The following is a 20,965-nucleotide window of genomic DNA, read 5'->3' as shown; positions in this document are numbered from 1 at the left end:
AAGCACACAGCCAAGACAATACAGGAGTGGCTTCGGAACAAGTCTCTGAATGTCCTTGAGTGGCCCAGCCAGAGCCTGGACTTGAACCTGATCAAACATTTCTGGAGAGTCCTGAAAATAGCTGTGCAGCAATGCTCCCCATCCAACCTGACAGAGCTTGAGAGGATCTGCAGAGAAGAATGGGAGAAACTCCCCGAATACAGGTGTGCCAAGCTGGTAGAGTCATACCCAAGAAGCCTCAAAGCTGTAATCGCTGCCAAAGGTGCTTCAACAAGGTACTGAGTAAAGGGTCTGAATACTTATCTAAATATGATATTTCAGTTTGAAATATTTATGAAATAGCAAAAATGTCTAAACTTGTTTTTGCTTTTTCATTATGGGGTGTTGTCTGTAGATCGATGGGGGGCCTTACAATAAGGCTGTAACCTAATAAAATGTGGAAAAGGTCAAGGGGTCTGAATACTTCCCGAAGGCACTGTAGGTACCATTGACTTGTATTGGATTTGTGCCACAAATGCTAAAAAGTTAGCATTTTAAATAGTGGCCAACAAAACCGAAGCATGGGTTGTTGCCATACACTTGTCAATAGACTGCTTACATGGCAAGGAAACCAATGTAATTTCATAATGTGGGGAACTATCCCTTTAACGTTGGGGGATAATAGCAGGAACAGCATCATCTAGTGGTCAGAACCTGGTAGGATTTGGGATGAGACATATACCGGACAATTGTATGTCTCTAAATGTTGTCTATCACTAGCAGCACCATATCACCAAGTAAAATTCTGAGTGTATGTAAATGTACTTGGCGAATAAAGGTGATTTTTATTCTTAATGGGAAAGTAATCCAAAACTAACAAAGTAATCAGATTGCGTTACTTGAGTTTGGGAAATCCAAAAATTACATTACTGATTACAACCTCAGGGGTTTGTGGTATATGGCCAAAGCATCATGCCCAAGAACAGCCCTTAGCCATGGTGTATTGGCCATATACCACACCCCCCATGCCTTATTGCTTAAATATACCATGGATGTCAGCCAATCAGCATTCAGGGCTCAAACCACCCAGATTATAATATGGACTAGGCTACTTTATATAAGTAGAATTGTTATGGTGTATTATGCCTTATGTGACAATTATATGTAACAATTCTACACACAATAACATCTGTTTGCCTTGTTTCTCTCACTGACATCAAACTTGCATTGCAGACGTCACATGCTAAATAGTGTCTGGCATGATTTAGGATTCTTAGAACATGTTTTGGTATTAAACTTGTGTGAAAAGATCATGCCCAACACCGCAACGCCCCTTTGAAAATGAACGACTTTACCATCACTTTACCTCTTAATCACAACCTAATAACGGTTAACAAATTCAAAACAACATAACCTCCGCACGGTGTTTTATTTTCGTTAGCCTTTTTGTCCATCGAGAAGCTTTGCGTTGGAGCGAATCAATTCTGGAACTAGGATACATATATCACCATACCGCGGTCTCCTTCTCTCCCTTTCAAGTGTTATCACGTGCGTGAGCTAAATTCTACAATCAGTGTAGGGTTGGACAAACAGATTTAGGTTCCAAACTGTTTAATTTCTCAGCGAGAATGTAGTTAAAACTCGGTCTGATAGAGGTCAAATATTGAGATAATTGGAACTGTGATGATGACAAGAGGCGGGAAGAAGAACTTTTGAGAAATACCTTCTTCTATGACCTTTAATAACCGGTGGCTTTACTGCCTTCATCCATATGAGAAGTTTCCCCTGAGCTCGAGACATCTGCCGCGCACTCTGCGCTGTCCAAACTCTCTGCCACCAGGAATATTACGCGCGTTTTTGTCATAGTTTGTTGTATTACCACATTGGGAAATATAGGGCGATTGTTTCATGGTAGACTTGGTAAGTGACTCAACATTTTTTTTCTCCAACACAAGTGTTTGATAGCTTTTGTAGTGACGCTTTACTTATACTGAGCATCACAGCTGGACTAGATCGAAGCTGTCAGATAGGTCGACCAGGAAAACAACTATATTTTAGTTAGCGTTTATTTATTTAGGCTACTTGTAGTCTGAGTGTTTTTTGAATTCAGTGTTTGGAAAGCTATGACTCGTATCCATCACAAATCATGTAATTTGAGCTTTTATGCATCAAAGATTCACAGTGAATTTAAGTGAGGAACCTGCCTACCTACACTGTAACAGAACTATAATTTATACAGTAATTTGAGGTATTATCAACAGTAAAAAAAAATCTGATCTTTTTCACTGTGCAGCATACTGTAAATGATGGTGCATTGTGGGAGATTGCTGTATTTTCAATGGTACTGTAATTCCACACCACCGAATACAGTGCTCTACCATATATGGCAGCAGGTAGCCGAGTGGTTAGAGCGTTTGGCTCATTAACATATTTTGAGGTGTGCTTTGTAAGACTATATTTGTTGCACTCCTGGATGAGGATGCTGCAACAATTGAACTCTTATGTATTTAAAGTGCTTCATCAATTCAAAATGTACAGTGCCTTCAGAAAGTATTCACACCCTTCGATTCACAGCCTTAGAATTCTTTTTAATTGTGATTTTTTTTTTGTTCGTCAATGATCCACACCAAATATTCTGTCATTTCAAAGTGGAAAAAAAATGCAAACATTTGTAAAAATGTTATTAAAAATAAAACACTAATATATTGCTTACATAAGTATTCAATGCATGTTAGAATCACCTTTGGCAGCAATTACAGCTGTGAGTCTTACTGGATAAATCTCTAAACGTTGCACACCTAGATTGTACAATATTTGCAATTTTTTAAATATTCTTCAAGCTCTGTCAAGTTGGTTGTTGATCATTGCTAAACAGCCATTTTCAAGTCTTGCCATAGATTTTCAAGCCACTTTAAGTCAAAACTGGTGTCAGTTAACATTGGCGCCGGAGGGGATGGCCACCATTTTATGGGCTCCTGACCAATTGTGCTATTTTGTGTGTAAACAATTTTTTTGGCACTGTTTTGAACTTTTTTGGTACATAATGTTTCCGCCATTGTTTACTATGACTGAAAGTAGGTTTTGGACATCAGAACAGTGATTACTCACTTAGAATTGGACAATGATTTTTTTCTTTAATGAGTCTGATGCGAAGGATATACTCAAATCCCCGTCAATCATATGAAGAGCTGACTGCGTCGGGGAGTGGATTATTCGCCTTTACCTCCGTTCTACTGGCAAACGTGCCATCACTGGAGAATAAACTGGATGAGCTCATTTGAGACTATCCTATCAGCGGGACATTAAAAACTGTAATATCCTATATTGTGGCTGAGCAAGGACATTGATAATATACAATTAGCTGGGTTTTCTGTGGATCAGCTAGACAGAATAGCAGCCTCCAGTAAGATCAGGGGTGGTGGTGTGTGTCTCTTTATCAACAACAGCTGGTGCGCAATCTCTAGGTCTAAAGGTTTTGCTCTCCTGCGTTCGAGTACCTCACGATAATCTGTAGACCACACTATTTACCAAAATAGTTTTCATCTATATTCTTCGTAGCTGTCTATTTACCACCACAAATCGATGCTGGCACTAAGACCCCACTCAACGAGCTGTATAAGGCCATAAGCAAACAAGAAAATGCTTATGCAAAGGTGGCGGTTCTTGTGGCCGGGGACTTTAATGCAGGAAAACAGAAATCAGTTTTTCTGAATTTCTACCAGCATGTCACATGTGCAACTGAGGAAAACAAACACTAGATCACCTTTACTCCACACACAGAGATGCGTACAAAGCTCTCCTCTCTATTGCCCATTTAGCAAATCTGACCATAACTTTATCCTCCTGATTCCTACTTACGAGCAAAAACTCAATCAGGAAGTACCAGTGACGCGCTCAATACGGAAGTGGTCCGATGAATCGGATGCTAAGCTACCCTAAGCACACAGCCAAGACAACGCAGGAGTGGTTTCGGGACAAGTCTCTGAATGTCCTTGAGTGGCCCAGCCAGAGCCCAGACTTGAACCAATCGAACATCTCTGGAGAGACCTAAAAATAGTCGTGCAGTGACTCTCTCCATCCAACCTGACAGAAGTTGAGAGAATCTGCAGAGAAGAATGGGAGAAAGTCCCCAAATACAAGTGTGCCAAGCTTGTAGCGTTATACACAAGAAGAATCGAGGCTGTAATCACTGCCAAAGGTGCTTCAACAAAGTACTGAGTAAAGTGTCTGAATACTTATGCAAATGTGATGTTTCAGTTTAACATTTTTAATACATTTGCAAAAATGTCATTATGGGTTATTGATTGTAGATTGAAGAGTAAAACATTTAATTTAATGCACTGTACATATTACATCAATTAGCTCGACTAACCCAAAACCCTGCATATTGACTCAGTACCAGTACTCCTTTTATGTAGCCATATTATTGTTATTTTATTGTGTTACTATTTTTCTTACTTGCTTTGTTCGTTAAGGGCTGGTAAGTAAGCATTTCACGGTAAGGTCTACACCAGTTTTTCAGCGCAATTCACAAATACGATTTGATTTATTGTGTATAGGCCAGTGACAAATCTAAATGGAATCTATTTTAAATTCAGGCTGTAACACAGCACAATGTGGAAAAAGTCAAGGGGCGTGAATGCTTTCCGAAGCACTGTATAGGGGGGCAGATTAGAGTGGCAGCAAGTCTTAAACCATAAATGGTTGAGCATTTTTCCTTGTCCTTCTGGTCTGTTTTGCAGTGTAGTCAGTGCCAGTTTAAGCATCTACAAGTGCAAGTGGTATTAAAAAAACAAATATTCATTAATATATTGTAATGTGTAAACACTTTATCAAGCAGCCAACCTGCTTGCAGCAATTCCTTGTAAATTACAGTAAAATACAAACCTCTCCCCTCAATTCATTTGATTAATTAATCCATTCATTAATTCCAATTTCGGTAGCATTTACTTTTTTACTGTATAATACATACAATTTTACAGTATTGGACCGTGTGTCATCACACAGTACTTGTTTTGATACTGTATTTATATTATGTGTACTGTAATATGAAAAACCCAAAATATTTTGCCTGTAAAATACTGTCAAATTAATGGCAGCCCCAAGTTTATAGGGACCACTATATGTTTGGGCATAATTTCTCATAATCTCAATCTTCTTCTTTCCCAATTGCTCTTTAAACTATTCTGCTGTCCAAAATGTTCAGTTTGTAAAATCGGTATTACGAACCTGTTATATAACCGGCACCGGTAGAGCTGTTGCTGAGATTTCTAAATTATGCGTTCGGAAGAGTTTAAATACAGGAGTTTATGGTAATGGCCAGGGCTGCCCTGACATTACAGCTCAGCAATTTCCCCAGTGTTAAATCAACACTGACAACACTGAGCTTAGTGCTGTTACACTTTCTCAGTTAGAGAATTAACACTGTTAGTGTAAAGCAATAACACCTCTGTCTTTTTAACAGTAGGAAGTGAATATAGTTTGCATTAATGGAGAAACATTATGCAGTATTTTTAACCGTTACATGAAGAGGTCCGTCCGTACCTCTTGGCAAGATCACTAGTTTTGGATTAAGGACGTTACAATAATATTTATAAATCTTTAATGCCAAAAGCTGTTATGTTAGCATTTACAAAGACTTTAGGACTGGCGGGGGACATGCTCAAACTGTCAATTAACATAACCATAGACCACTTAAACTGGTACAACACTTCCATTTGCAGGTGGCTAAAAACAAAGAATTGAAAGCCACACCCCCACTAAACCACGCTTCCAATAGAATTTTCCGGTGTGCCTTGCCTTTTCGAGTGAATTGTGCATTTCAGGTAAAATAACAACCCAATGTTTATATCACAGGACAAATTAGCTAGCAACACCAAATTAATATAATTGGCTCAAAGTTTATTTGGATATTTGAGACTGCGTGTCCTTATCGTGTCTGGTGTCAACATGCGCACGACGGCGCACGCTTTCGTCTGGTTTGGTCAGCGTGTTAGGCCATCCAACTGTTGGCATTTTTATTCTCCCACAACCTGCACTCAGAATGACTTAAGTTTAGGGACATTGTGATGAGACTACCTAAAACATTGAAACTGGAACAACTGTTTCAGTAATGGGAGCAATAAATCTAACTATCTGATTGGATTAGTTTAGAAAAATGTGATCTCTTTGTGTAGCATAAGATTAATCCAATCAATCACTGTAAATGCAAAAACCGAGATACTAAAACAAATACCCAAGATGTGTAGCTGGAAAGTCTGATGATGGGCTTGGTTTTGATGAGACCGTTTTTCTCTCCACAGAGTAAAACGGACACAATCACACTCAACACTAGTTATCAACACCAACACTAGAGTTATTTTACACTACTGTAAAATAACAATATTACAGTTAATTTAACTCCTGAATCAACACTAGAAATGTTACTGAAAAATCAACACTAGGTAACACTGGCCAATTTGCTGTGAGCAAATGCACACAAAGCCGTTGCCATGTCCATGCTTGTACAAGGAAGACCTATAACAGCATTTAAAAAAAATATATATATAATGGAAAGATTTATGAGCACATGTAAGCACAACGTGTAGGGCACAACATCTTTTTGGTTTACATAGCAGGTTTGTTCATCTGCAGGAAAAAAATCAATAGGTGGTCAATGTGATTATTTCCCAAGGAGAGTAATAATGACAGCTTGGCTACTGATTAATGCCCGTACCAGTTACAGTGAAGAAAATAAGTAACCGCAGCATTTCTGTTCTGGTTTCTCAAATATGATTAAAGAATTTAGGCTACTAATCCTGTTTAATTCTGATTCCTTTGTCGATAAGGGATTAATCCGCAACATTTTATCCCCACTCAGTGTTACGCATGCAGAGATCCAGGCGGAAATATTGTCAAAAAGGTTCAAGTTCCTATAACTCAATAAGATCTCATTCAACGGGAATCAGACTTAATGTATCATATTGTAACAACACTGTGGCTCTACTAAATTGGTGAATATAATAAGCTTATCCTTGGAGACAGGAGTGTTATGGAACTGCCCATCTGGTAAAGCAGTCATGAGCTCCAGTCTATGGAGTTCTGTGGTCTGTAGTTAGTCAGATAGAGATTGGATTAGAGGGTAGCTGTAACAGGTTACCATGGTGTGAATCAATTTATGTTTGTCTCTATGATCTTCCTCCTTTGAGAATGACCTTCCAGGCTAGCCAGCATTGCACTCGTGGTGTGCTGGCGTCTCTTCTCCCTACTGCTCAACAAGTAGAATATTGTTTTTCTTTATTAAAGCCCTGCTGGAAAGATTTCATTTCATGACTAACCGGAGTAATGCACTCGACGTGGGCCACGGCTTCAAATACAAACTGTTTATCCAGGTCTGTATCAGGACCTGTAAGTAAGCACTGTAGGCCTTACCAGTGAATTAGTTCTCTTATCGGCTGTTGTTATTGTGTTAATGTTTTGTTCTCTAGGTGAGTCAGAGAGAGCAAAGCCTTTTGCAATCAACACTCGGCTCTGGTACGCCTGCTGAGTGACACCCTGCAGCTACTTACCATGCCGTATGCAGCAGAGCGCTCTCACATGACTAATGGGGAGGTCTCGCTCTCGCTCCCCGGCCCCATGTCAATTTTCATCAGCTAATGTAAATATCAGATAATGACCATGTTACATCCCAGATAATGGACAAGACAATGAGATAATGATAGAAAGCCTTATTTGATTAAGGATGCAATATGTGTGGTATTTGGTCACAGAGCGAGGTGGGATGGCTGTAGTGACCCAACAGTAATTGGTTATCAGTCTTTCAGCATTGTGCTTTTCCTCTGAGGTAGGGTGGGTTCACTCTAATTAGGGGTTCAAGCAGCGAAGCTGGGTGAAACATTACTGTATTTGTTGCGTTGATTATAAACTCCCTTCTTCAGACGAATTTGTGAATAAAAAGCAAATTCCTGTGAGATCGTCAGGCCCAGGAGGTTGCAACCTTGCATGATGGTTAAAGGGTCACACCCTCTCATGCAATGCCAGGCCAATTATAACAAGCATTTTAAAATGCATACTTTGAAAGCTCACGCCCCTCAACCCGTTTGAGCTCGACTCCTGAAATTATGTACATAGGTCCCTCTACTCACAAATAACAAATTTGCCCAGAAGGTCCGTCATGAAGAATTTTCCGCCATTTGGAATTTGATTAAAAACACTTAAAACGCTACTCCTCTGGCACCGAATGACCACTCTACATTTCAGATTGACACATGGCATCTATGGACCAAGGTCTCACAACGCATGTGTTCCCAGGCTAGCATCTCAAACAACATGGCAGGTACTGACCAATAAACATTCAAGTGGGTGTGACCTGAAACATATGCATAAATCAGACATGGTTATTCGTATTTAAATAAAACGTGATACACATGTACCCAACACTGTGTCAAGGCTCAACATATGCAAGAACAATCTGACCCACCGTATATTTATATCTCTTGATTTATTTGACAAAGTCATGGAATTTTTACACACATTTTTGGCACACATGCTCAGCGACGTGAGTTTGGTTCTGTTTGTCCTCATGGTGGTGTTGTTGGCTTAAAATGCCTATGTTGTTTGGATTCGCCGCACGTGACAAATAAACTTTGATTTGTTTGGACTATATAGTCTTGGAATATATTGGTGCTGATCGGTCAAGCGGTTCTCGAGTAGAAGACTAAATGGTCCAAAATATATCAAAAGCATATTAGATGATCTTGCTTGATTTTGAGTTCTGTTATTTGGGAAACGTGGTGAGAAGTACAGAAGTACACTACATGACCATGACATGATCCTGGCATCCGCCAAACCCAGCTTAGTCCGTCGGACTGCCAGATGGTTAAGTATTATTCATCACTCCAGAGAACACGTTTCCACTGCTCCAGAGTCCAATGGCGGCGAGCTTTACACCACTCCAGCCAACGCTTGACTTGGCATTGCACATGAGGATCTTGCGTGAGGCTGCTCGGCCATGGAAACCCATTTCATGAAGCTCCTGATGAACAGTTATTGTGCTGACATTGCTTCCAGTTTGGAACTCGGTATTGAGTGTAGCAATGAGGACAGATGATTTTTACTCTTTGTGAGGCCTACCACTTTGCGGTTGACCTACTCCTAAACGTTTCCACTTCACAATAACAGCACTTACAGTTGCCCGGGGTAGCTCTAGCAGGGCAGAAATTTGACGAACTGACTTGTTGGAAAGGTGGCATCCCATGACGGTGCAATGTTGAAAGTCACTGAGTAAGGCCATTCTACTGCCAAATGTTTGTAATAAAATTTGCAATAAAATGCAAATGAATTACTTAAAAATCATACAATGTGATTTTCTGGATTTTTGTTTTAAGATTCCGTCTCAGTTGAAGTGTACCTATGATAAAAATTACAGACCTCTACATGCTTTGTAAGTAGGATAACCTGCAAAGTCGGCAGTGTATCAAATACTTGTTCTCCCCACTGTATATTGTAGCTCATCCCAGAATGATGTGTCCAATTTGTTCTGATGGTTACACTGCAGGGCCAAAGCTTGATCCCCAGCATGGCTGCTTGCAGCTACAGTATATTTCTATCTGGATCGGATCATTTGAGTGTGATGAGGGGAAGCTATTTACTATTCATAAGGTTGTAGGCTGCCTGAGAGACAGGGAAGGGGGAGAAGGAGGGGAGAGTGTGGGAGAGAGAAAGAGGGAGAAATGGATGAGATAAAGAGAGTGTCTGTGTGAGTGAGTGAGTGTTAGAGAGAGAGAGAGAGAGAGAGAGAGGTGGGTGGGTGGGTGCTCTGGACAGGTTGCGTCTGGATCACATAGTTCTCTCATGTATAAGGCCCTTTGGTTGAATGAATGATTCATCAATACATTCCTGGAAGTAGGAGCAAGATTCGAGGACTTGGGCAGTCTCCCCTTTTAGATTTTGTTGTTGTTGTTGCCCAACGTGTGTCAAATCTCAATATATAGTCTTAATCTATGATATTCTACTAAAACATTTGTTTTTCTAATAAAATACTGTTTTATTTATTGCCCGTGGACTGCAGTCCTAAAAACTCTTCAAACGAATTTAATCCACTGGCCTTCCTAGCCTTCGGACTGGAGCAATGCTGCTGCAAACACACTTATTTTCTGGATAGGAAGAGATCTGGGTCACATGCTTGAATTATCTATTTGCAGGGTTGCATGCATCAATGCCAAGAAATTTCATTAGGGGAACTTTGCCCAAGGAAAACGAGAGCCGTCTGTGTAGGATGGAGCCGGTGGCCAGGGAGAGAGGGACAACAGAGAACGGAGGCAGCTCCTCTACGAGGGAGCAACGCTCCTCCTGCTCCAGCCTCAAGGTACGATCAGAATCTCTAGGCCTCCCTCTCTGCTGCTCTCTGATTCTCTTTGCCTCTGACTTTCTCTGACTCGCTTAAGGGCTCTATTCAATCCGTATTACAGAAGTTCAGTGTTACAGAACGATTTAAATATAAAGGCCATGTTCCCGCATCAGCCGAGACTGCATTCATGTCGGCGCAATTGGAAATATCCTTTACATTTTAATCACGGAATTGGTACCACTTCAGCCATACAGATTGAATGGAGTCCTATCTCTCCTCTACTCTCTGCCTCCTTCCCCCTCTCCACCTCTCCTCTCTGCATGCCTCCTCTCCTGTTAAGATTAGCATTTAGTGGGGGGGGTAAAGCTGATCCTATAGGGCAACTTCTACCTGGAACTTTCTCTAGGTATACTATATCTATTGTGGCAGGAAGAGCAGCCACACTGAACTCTGTCACCTGACAATGGATGTTCCAGCTCATTTGACCAAGTGAGTCAGTGAGACCATGTGTGGATGTTACATGTTTCTCCTACCCTGTTAGCTAACCATGTTGTTTAATGTCATTAGGCCTCGATAGCCTTTCTTTCCGATTTGGGATGGGACTTTTCCATGGCATGCAGAACCAGGCGAAAAAGAGAGGGGTTGCACGAGTTTAAGGACCAGACATCGAAATGGGTTTAATTTTTTTTTTTTTCGGGGGGAAGAGAACTCTGTAAAGGTTGGATTGTAGACAACAGGCCATGGTATTTAGCCTGCCGTAGTGATGCAATCCCCAAAACAAGCCCTCCAAATTAGTCAGACCCTGGACAGGAAGTGAGTTGTTCTGGACTGCAGGTGCTGAATGGTTGGCAATATATTTGAAGTAGTACAGCGTATGGACGAGATGCCCACGGAATGACCCAACCTTAGACCCCAGAAGAGCAACCAGAAGCAACTTTGGCAAGGGGAAAAAAACTGTTTTTTGGCTGGTTGGGTAGGAATCGGTGCTTGAGGTAGATGGTGTCCGTGAAAGGAGGCAGGGACTAGAAAATAGTGCTTGAGTTAATGCATGTTCTGAGAGATGAGCATGTTGTGTGCTCTCCTGATGTTGATGTCAGAGCGGATGTAGTAATGAGAGGCTTGACAGGACCAGCGTGAGAGGAGTTGTATGGTCTGGGATGCTATGTCGAAGTTGCCATGGATGCAGCTCCGACATGGAAGGATAAGTCCTGAGAATTGATCGGCAGGATAGCCATACAGTGATAGTATTTGTCTCAGATGGGAATGGAACCAGATTTGGTGATGAACAGTGAATCGGAGGGAGAGGCATGTTGAGAATGTCTGAGCTGTTGGAAGTAAGTGAGTGGTTGGTAAGGGCTGAGGGTAGATGTTAGCCAGATCAGGTACACTGTTGTGGTTCTGTCAAAATGATTGGTTTATTGTGTTTGATGTTAAAGGTATATTTGTCAAGGACGGGGATGTCTGACATGCTGAGAAGGGATGTAGGTAGAAATGTAGGATGTAAACACTGAACGTCGCAGGAAGTGAAAAATAAACCTCAATCCCAGCGTAGAGAGACTGCGGAAGAGACGTAACTTAATCTCAGCATCTGGATGCAGTCAGACAGGATGTCAATAGTGATTGGCTGGTGACGATGGCGGGCGGTGGCCGCCACCTGAATAATTGAACAGAGGCAATTGGTTCACATCTAGTAGAGCGTCTCAGCTGGTAAAACCGGGGGCCGAATCGCTGCAAGATCAGTTGGCACGCAACTGGCTGAGATGTGGGAGTTCATGGCGGGAAAGTGAGGCATTGCTGGGGTGGCAGTCACGGGACCAGTGGTGAAGAGAAGTTGTCATGGGCAGAGGGGGTGAGCCACCACTGGAGTGCTGAAGGCAAACTTAGTAACCAGGTCGTTGGAGCATTGGGGATGACTGCTTTCCCCTCACCACAGAGGAGGAAGCCAAGGCCGAGCATTGTCCAGAGGAAGGAAGGGGGGGTGGAGTGGAGCAGAGACAGTGCGCAGAATGTCGCAGGGGCCTCTGGTGTCGGGGCAGATGGGATACCGGCAGGGTGGGATGAACAACCGCGGAGATCGCAGCGATGGACACCTGTGGTGAAGAGGCGCCCGTAGACCTGTCAAGAGTCCCCGAGTATGTGCTGACATATCACTGCAGGAGCCTGGAGGCAGTGGCAATCAAAAACAGGCAATGGCATTTGTAGATTGTAGCGCCACCAAAACGAACGGCCAGATCCATAACAATGGAGTAGTGAGCCAAATCCTAGCGGCGAGAAGGGTGAGCTGAGCAGATGACGCCTTTGTAATACAAGAAGGCCAGGGAGGCAGCTGGAGGGACCTTAAGTGGGGAGTGGTCGGCAGAGAGTGGGGGAGCCTTTGCTGGAGCAGCATTCATAGGGCTGAACGGACCTGAGCTGAGGAGATGTCCTCACTTGCAGAGAGAGGGGGAGAGACGCTGCCGCGGTCACGTGGCAGGCGGGACCTTGTAGGATCTACTGGCGAAGTGCGGAAAAGACTGGATGCGAATTGAAGTGGAGGGTGATGGGGGGAGGAAGAACCAGGTCTGCCGTCAAGAGGGAATGGAGAGCAAGAGGGCAGGGCTGAGCTGCGGACAGCAGTGAGAACTGGAACATTGAGGCAATCGGCTCACTGAACTGAGAGGTCACAGCTGTGAGGAATAGGGGCAAATGCCACAGCTGGAGGAGCAGGAGCAGAAGGCACATATAGCTGGCTGAGCAGTCGTCGCTGTCAGAGAAGGTGAGGCACTGCAAGGGTAGTGGTCACAGAACGAGTGGGACCAGAGGTGAAGATGGAGTTTGCCACTGGTGGAGAGGGAGGGTGTGTCACTGTTGGAGAAACAGTCATGCGCTGGCTGGTCCTGAGGTGGAGAGAGGTCGTCACTGGCAGAGAGAGGGGGTGAGCGACTGCTGTAGCAGTGGAAAAGGGGCCAGCTGGACCTGAGAGGGGGAGAGCTAATAGTGGCCGTAGCCGGGAGGCCAGAGAGGTCGGCAGTGTAGACTGGAACCGTGAGACAGTCTGTTCACTAACTGGGACAGCGTCGCAGCTGGGATGTCCAGGCGCCAAACCACTGTTTGGGCGGTGAGCACAAAACTGGCTGAGTAGGTGGGAATGTGAGGTTGTTGGGGGAGGAAACACTGTGGTGGTGGCAGAGGGCAGGTTGTGTCGGATGCCAAGTCATAATCTGAGGCTGGGAGAGAAGCCAGGTCCGGAGCTGGTTTAGGGGCTTAGGTCGAAGTCTTTGAGGCTTGATCTGAGGCTTGGTGATCTTGGGGATGTCATCATGGTGGCCCTCGGGTGCGTGGTGTCATCATGTGGTAGCAACATGGGTGGAGGTGGTTGTGGGGGCACGAGGGAGAAAGCAACATAAGTCCGAACAATCATGGCTGGACGGACACCATGCAATAACATTTCTAGAGTGAGAAGGCCGGTCTGCACGATGATAAGATGTGGCCAATATGGTGAATTTGCAACAAACTGTTGCAATATGATACTGTGTGGCCTGCCGTCACATGGACTGTGGCACAATAAAGATTGGCAAGCAGCTTTTATCAATTACTCTTAAGGTGAATGGAAATTAAGAATGTATACAATTGAAAATGAATTACTGTACCAGCGATGATTGAATAGCCAGGACTCAGAATTGGTTGGCGGCATGGCCTCACGGATCCACCAAGGAGTGGGGTATGTGGCTGGGAGATAAGCTGGTATGTTTGGAAAAGCAGGGCCGTGGATATTTGGAAAATGTGCTCGGGAGAGCACACTGGGAATGGGCTGCGGAGCTGGCCAGCTTGGCGGAGAGAAAATGTTGTAAAAGCAGGCAGCTTGCTGGTCCATGATCAAATCAAATGTTATTGGGCACGTGCCGAATACAACATGTGTAGGTAGACCTTACCATGAAGTGCTTACTAACAAGCTCTTAATAAACTCTTACACGGAACCCAAACCGGCTGCGCACGTGCGCCATCGTGCATAAATGTATTTTGTCCCCCCACGCCAAACGCGATCACGACACGCAGGTTAAAATATCAAAACAAACTCTGACAGGTCGAAAAGCATTAAACATTTATGGCAATTTAGCTAGATAGCTTGCACTTACTAGCTTATTTGTCCTATTTAGATAGCTTGTTGTTGCTAGCTATTTTGTCCTGGGATATAAACATTGAGTTGTTATTTTACCAGAAATGCACAAGGTCCTCTACTCCGACAATTAATCCACACATAAAACGGTCAACCGAATCGTTTCTAGTCATCTCTCCTCATTCTAGGATTTTTCTTCTTTGAACTTATATGGTGATTGGCATCAAAAACCTTCATAGTATTACCACAACGGCCAACAACATAGTTTGTCTTTCAATCACCCACGTGGGTATACCCAATGAGGAGATGGCACGTGGGTATCTCCTTCTATAAACCAATGAGGAGATGGGTGGGACTTGCACCGCGATCTGCGTCACAAATAGAACTGACTTCTACTTTAGCCCTTGGCAACGCAGACGCTCGTTGACGAGCACAAGCAGTGTGGGTGTAATAATTGAATAATATTAGATTTCTAAATGTATTTTGCAACGCTCGTCTGCGCGAGCGTTGGTGTAGTCAGGGTATTAGGGATAGCCCCCTTTTTTCCAATTTTTGCTTAAATGACATAGCCAAATCCAACTGACTGTAGCTCAGGCCCTGAAGCAAGGATATGCATAATCTTGGTACCATTTTAAAGGAAACACTTTGACATTTGTGGAAATGTGAATTGAATTTTGGAGAATTTAACACAATAGATCTGGTAGAAGAAAATACAAAGACTAAAACTATGTTTTTCTTTCTCTAGCACCATCTGTAATTGTGATGGTGTCCACAAGAGAGCAGCAGTGTATGTGCAAAATTTCAGACTGATAACTTGAAGTATGAGCAAGTTACATGACATTTAGTGTGAAGTCACCCAGGTACATTTGGGCAAATCGTGAAGGATGCATTCACATTGAAATTAAATTTTTCTACAAGAATATCGTCAAATCTGTATACTTGGACTTTGATTTAGCTTTTACAGTATTAGTAACCATATTGTAAACATACAGTTTTTATAACTTCATAACTCTCCCTATTCTTGCCATTTTTGTCCAAAAGGAAAAGGCTTGTTGTTGCACAAGGTTAGCAGCAAAATTGTGCGACAGATACAGGATTTCTCAGATTAGTGCTTATTTGACAAAGTTACAGTCAATCAAGTGAAAACTGCCCGCATCATCGGCACGCCATGAAGGCATCGCTCTCTGACCAACTTTGGTGTCCTATAGGATATACTCCACTCCTAATGATATAGTGAAGTCTGGCTACGTTCTAGGATCTCTGAGGAATAAATACGGACGTAATTTGACTGGTTGAAAGAATGTTTAGGGTTAGATTTTCACAGATTAATTTCTTTGCAAATTGAATGAGTGGAAATACAAAATCGATCATGCATGCTATTTGGAACTTTTTAGGATATTACATTTTTTATCTAACAAAACGACACTTCATGTTATCTCTGGGACCCTTTAGAAGATAAACCAGAGCAAGATTTCAGAATATAAGTACACATTTCACCTTTAGAGGTGAATTTATCAATCCTATCGCGGTGAAAGTGTTTCGTTAGGAGCTCTCCTCAAACAATAGCATGGCTTTTTTTCACAGTAATAGCTTTTGTAAATTGGACAGTGCAGTTATATTAACACGAATTTAATCTTTCAGCCGATATAAGACACTTATATATACCAACATTTGTTGTTTCTCTAAAATCTGCGATCGTGACACATGGCGCTGCATGATTTACAACTGTCCCGTTGACGGGACGCCTATCCCTACCAACAATGCAGTTAAGAAAATAGAGTTAAGAAATGTTTGACTAAATAAACAAAAAAATACGAAATAAAAAAGTAACACAATAAAATAACAATAACGAGGCCATATAGAGGGGGTGCCGAGTCAATGTGCGGGGCTTCAGGTTAGTCAAGGTAGTTTGTACATGTAGTTAGGCGTAAAGTGATTATGCATACCGTAATTGCTGGACTATTAAGCGCACCTGAATATAAACCGCACCAACTGATTTAAAAAAAAAAAAAAAAGTATTTTGTACATAAATACGCCGCATATGTCTATAAGCCGCAGGTGCCTACCGGTACATTGAAACAAATTAACTTTACACAGCCTTTAAACGAAACACGGCTTGTAACAAAAATAAATAGGCTTTAACGAAACACGGCTTGTAACAAAAATTAAACGGCAGCCTACCAGTAAAGTCATTATCTTCCTCCTCCTGTGCACTGAAACCACTGAAGTCATCTCCTTCGGTGTCGGAGATGAATAGCCTCAGAATTGCTTCATCCGATGTTGGATCGTTTTCATTGTTGCTCTCGTCACTTTCATCCGGAGGCAAATCAACTGCCCTCAACAAGCAGCAGTCCAGCCTTTCGAAACCCGTTGATGATAGTGGATTTTTTGACAATGCTCCACGCTGTCAGGACCCACTGGCAGACTTGACCATAAGTGGCTCTTCGCATGCGGCCCGTTTTAGTGAAGGATTTCTCCCCACTTGTCATCCAAGCCTCCCACTGAACACGGAGCGCCACCTTAAATGCACGATTTATACTGATGTCCAGTGGCTGCAAATACTTTGTTGTGCCCCCAGGAATCACAGCTGGAATTGAGTTTGTCCTCTTGATGGCTTCTTTCACAGAATCTGTTATGTGGGCCCTCATGCTGTCCAACACGAGCAATGCCTTGTTCTTGTGAAAGAATCCTCCCGGTCGCTTGCCGTAACACTCCGTATACCATTCATGCATTAGGCCTTCTGTCATCCATCCTTTCTTGTTGACTTTCATAACAATTCCTCTCTGGGAATTTTTCTTTTGGCATCGTCATGCGTCTAAAAATCAACATCGGTGGAAGCTTTTCTCCCGATGCCGTGCAGCTCAGAACAAAGGTGAAGTGCCTTTTCTCCCGATGCCGTGCAGCTCAGAACACAGGTGAAGTGCGTTTTTTCATGCCCAGTTGTTTTCAGCGTGACGGATGATTCGCCTTTCCTGTTGACAGTCCGTGTGAGAGGCAGGTCAAACGTCAGAGGAACTTCATCCATATTTATGATGTCGTGCGGGCCGATGGAATGCTCCTCTATCTTTGCATCAGTGAATTTGCGGAAGTTTGAAACGTTTTCCTCGTAGTCGGGAGGGAGCTGCTGACACAGACTCGTCCGTAACCTGATGGACAGGCCCTTACGTCTCATAAATCTTAGACACCACGATGGTCCACCTCTGAAATCCTCAAACTTCATTGCGGTGGCGATTGTTTTGGCTTTCAGTCGGATCTGCACAGTTGAAACACCTCGGCCGTCTGCTCTCTGTGTGTTGACCCAGTCTTCAAGCTCATTTTCTAGTTCGGGCCATCTGCTTTTCTTCCCTCTGAAAGCTTTTGTTGTCTTTTTGCACTGAGTCAGTTCCTCACGCTGCTGTTTCCAATGTCTTATCATTGACTCATTAAGGCCAAGCTCCCGTGCAACAGCTCTATTCCCTTTTCCAACAGCCAGATTGATCGCCTTCAACTTGAAAGCTGCATCATATGCATATCTCCGTGTCTTTGCCATGATGAAGGTGACAACATGACTACCGTAATCAGAATGATGGGAAGTTTGAGCGTGCTCGATTTACGTCACATTATGTGACTGTGCTCAGTTTTTTGGCGGCATGAATCTTATGAAAGCGGGAAAAATCCATAAATTAGCCGCGTCGTTGTATAAACCGCGAGGTTCAAAGCGTGGGAAAAAAGTAGCGGCTTATAGTCCAGCAATTACGGTAGATAAAACAGCAAGTAGCAGCAGTGTAAAAACAAAAACAAAGGAGTGGGGGGTCAATGCAAATAGTCCAGCTGGCCATTTGATTAATTGTTCAGCAGTCTTATGTCTAGAAGCTGTTAAGGAGCCTATTGGACCTAGATTTGGCACTTTTAAAATTTTTACCTTTAATTAACTAGGCAAGTCAGTTAAAAACAAATTCTTATTTACAACGACAGCCTCGGAACAGTGGGTTAACTGCCTTCTTCAGGGGCAGAATGACAGATTTTTATCTTGTCAGCTTGGGGATTCGATCCAGCAACCTTTCGGTTACTGGCCTAATGCTCTAACCACTAGGCTACCTGCATTACTGCTTGCTGTGCGGTAGCAGCGAGAGCAGCCTTTTTCCTTTTTTAATAATAATGATTGGTTACTTTTTACCCCCTTTTTCTCCCCAAATTCATGATATCCAATTGGTAGTTAGTCTTGTCCCATCGCTGCAACTCCCATACGGACTCAGAAGAGGCGATGGTCAAGAGCCATGCGTCCTCCGAAACACGACCCTGCCAAGCCACACTGTTTCTTGACACACTGCTAGCTTAATCCAGAAGCCAGCCGCACCAATGTGTCGGAGGAAACATGGTACAGCTGGCGACCGAAGTCAGCGTGCATGCGCCCTGCCGCCACAAGGAGTCCCTAGAGCGCAATGGAACAAGGACATTCCAGCTGGCCAAACCCTTACTAACCCGAATGACCCTGCGAATTGGGTCTAGCGTTTCTGGGATGATGGTGTTGATGTGAGCAATGACCAGCCTTATAAAGCACTTCATGGCTACCGAGTGCTACGGGGGGTAGTCATCTAGGCAGGTTACCTTCGCTTTCTTGGGCACAGTGGTCTGCTGGAAACATGTAGGTATTACAGACTCGGTCAGGGAGAGGTTGAAAATGTCCATGAAGATATTTGCCAGTTGGTCCTCGCATGGTCGGAGTGCACATCTTGGTAATTCGTCTCTTGGCATTCTCTCATCCAGCTTCATAAGGTAGTCACCTGGAATGCATTTCAAGTAACAGGTGCGCCTTGTTAAAAGTCCATTTGTAGATTTTCTTTCCTTCTTAATGCGTTTGAGTCAATCAGTTGTGTTGTGACAGGGTAGGGGTGGTAAACAGAAGATAGCCCTATTTGGTAAAAGACAAAGTTCATATTATGGCAAGAACAGCTCAAATAAGCAAATAGAAACGACAGTCTATCATTACTTGAAGACATGAAGGTCAGTCAATCCGGAAAATGTCAAGAACTTTGAACGTTTCTTCAAGTGCAGTCACAGAAACCATCAAGCACTATGTTAAAACTGGCTCTCATGATGAGGACCACCACAGGAAAGGAAGATCCAGAGTTACCTCTGCTGTAGAGGATAAGTTCATTATAGCTACCAGCCTCAGAATTTGCGATCCAAATAAATGCTTCACAGACTTCAAGTAACGGATACATCTCAACATCAACTGTTCAGAGGAGACTGCATGAATCAGGCCGTCATGGTCAAATTGCTGCAAAGAAACCACAACTAAAGGACACCAATAAGAAGAAGAGATTTTGTTGGGCCAAGAAACACGAGCAATGGACATTAGACTGGTGGAAATCTGTCCTTTGGTCTGATGAGTCCAAATGTGAGATTTATTTTGATTTTGATGTGGTTCCCACCGTGAAGCATGGAGGAGGTGGTGTGGGGGTGCTTTGCTGGTGACAATTTCTGTGATATATTTAGAATTCAAGGCACGTTTAACCAGTATGGCTACCATCTGGTTTGTGCTTAGTGGGACTATAATTTGTGTTTCAACAGGACAATGTCCCAACGCACCTCCATGCTGTGGAAGGGCTATTTGACCACGAAGGAGAGTGATGGAATGCTGCATCAGATGACCTGGCCTCCACAATCACCCGACCTCCAACAAATTGAGATGAGTTCGACCGCAGAGTGAAGGAAAAGCAGCCAACAAGTGCTCACCTTCCAGGTGAAGCTGGTTGGGAGAATGTCAAGTGTGCAAAGCTGTCACCAAGGCAAAGAATCTCAAATATGAAATATATTTTGATATGTTTAACACTTGTTTGGTTACTACATGATTCCATATCTGTTATTTAATAGTTTTGATGTCTTCACTATTATTCTACAATGTAGAAAATAGTAAATATAATTGAAAAACCCTTGAATGAGTAGGTGTGTCCAAATAAGTTTGGAACTCTTCCTAGAGCTGGCTTCCCGGCCAAAATGAGCAATCAGGGGAGAAGGGCCTTGGTCAGTGAGGTGACCAAGAACCTGATGGTCACACTGACAGAGCTCTAGTTCCTCTGTGGAGATGGGAGAACCTTGCAGAAAGACAACCATCTCTGCAGCACTCCACAAATCAGACCTTTATGATAGAGTTGCCAGACGGAAGCCATTCCTCAGTGAAAGGCACATGACAGCCCGCTTGGAGTTTGCCAAAAGGCACTTAAAGACTCTCAGACCTTGAGAAACAAGATTATCTGGTCTGATGAAACCAAGATTGAACTCTGGCCTGAATGCTAAGCGTGACATCTGGAGGAAACCTGGTACAATCCCAACTGTGAAGAATGGTATTGGCAGCATCATGCTTTGGAAATGTTTCTCAGCGGCAGGGACTGGAAGAATAATTAGGATCGAGGGAAAGATGAACCGAGCAAAGTACAGAGATCCTTGATGAAAACCTGTTCCAGAGCGCTCAGGACCTCAGACTCGGGTGAAGGTTCATCTTCCAACAGGACAACGACCGTAAGCATACAGCCAAGACAATGCAGTATTGGCTCCTGGACAAGTCTCTGAATGTCCTTCAG

At 43.2% G+C, this 20,965-nt stretch overlaps 1 protein-coding gene across 4 annotated transcripts in view; it reads left to right on the top strand.

The window, feature by feature from the left end:
• The first annotated feature begins 1,339 nt into the window (after positions 1-1,339).
• Positions 1,340-20,965, top strand: part of LOC118392355 (solute carrier organic anion transporter family member 1C1-like) — a 176,703-nt gene continuing 157,077 nt past the window's right edge. For all 4 annotated transcript variants that reach the window (XR_008062863.1, XR_008062864.1, XM_035784270.2 and 1 more), the window contains exons 1-2: positions 1,340-1,899; positions 10,161-10,324. Coding sequence is in view for 2 of the 4 variants with exons in the window: in XM_035784270.2 (XP_035640163.2) it covers positions 10,175-10,324 (150 nt within the window). In the remaining 2 variants the exon portion in view is untranslated. The remainder of the gene's footprint in view (positions 1,900-10,160; positions 10,325-20,965) is intronic.

This window comes from Oncorhynchus keta, chromosome 13, assembly GCF_023373465.1.
Source record: "Oncorhynchus keta strain PuntledgeMale-10-30-2019 chromosome 13, Oket_V2, whole genome shotgun sequence".
NCBI lineage: Eukaryota > Metazoa > Chordata > Actinopteri > Salmoniformes > Salmonidae > Oncorhynchus > Oncorhynchus keta.
This window is presented reverse-complemented; position numbering and strand designations above follow the sequence as displayed.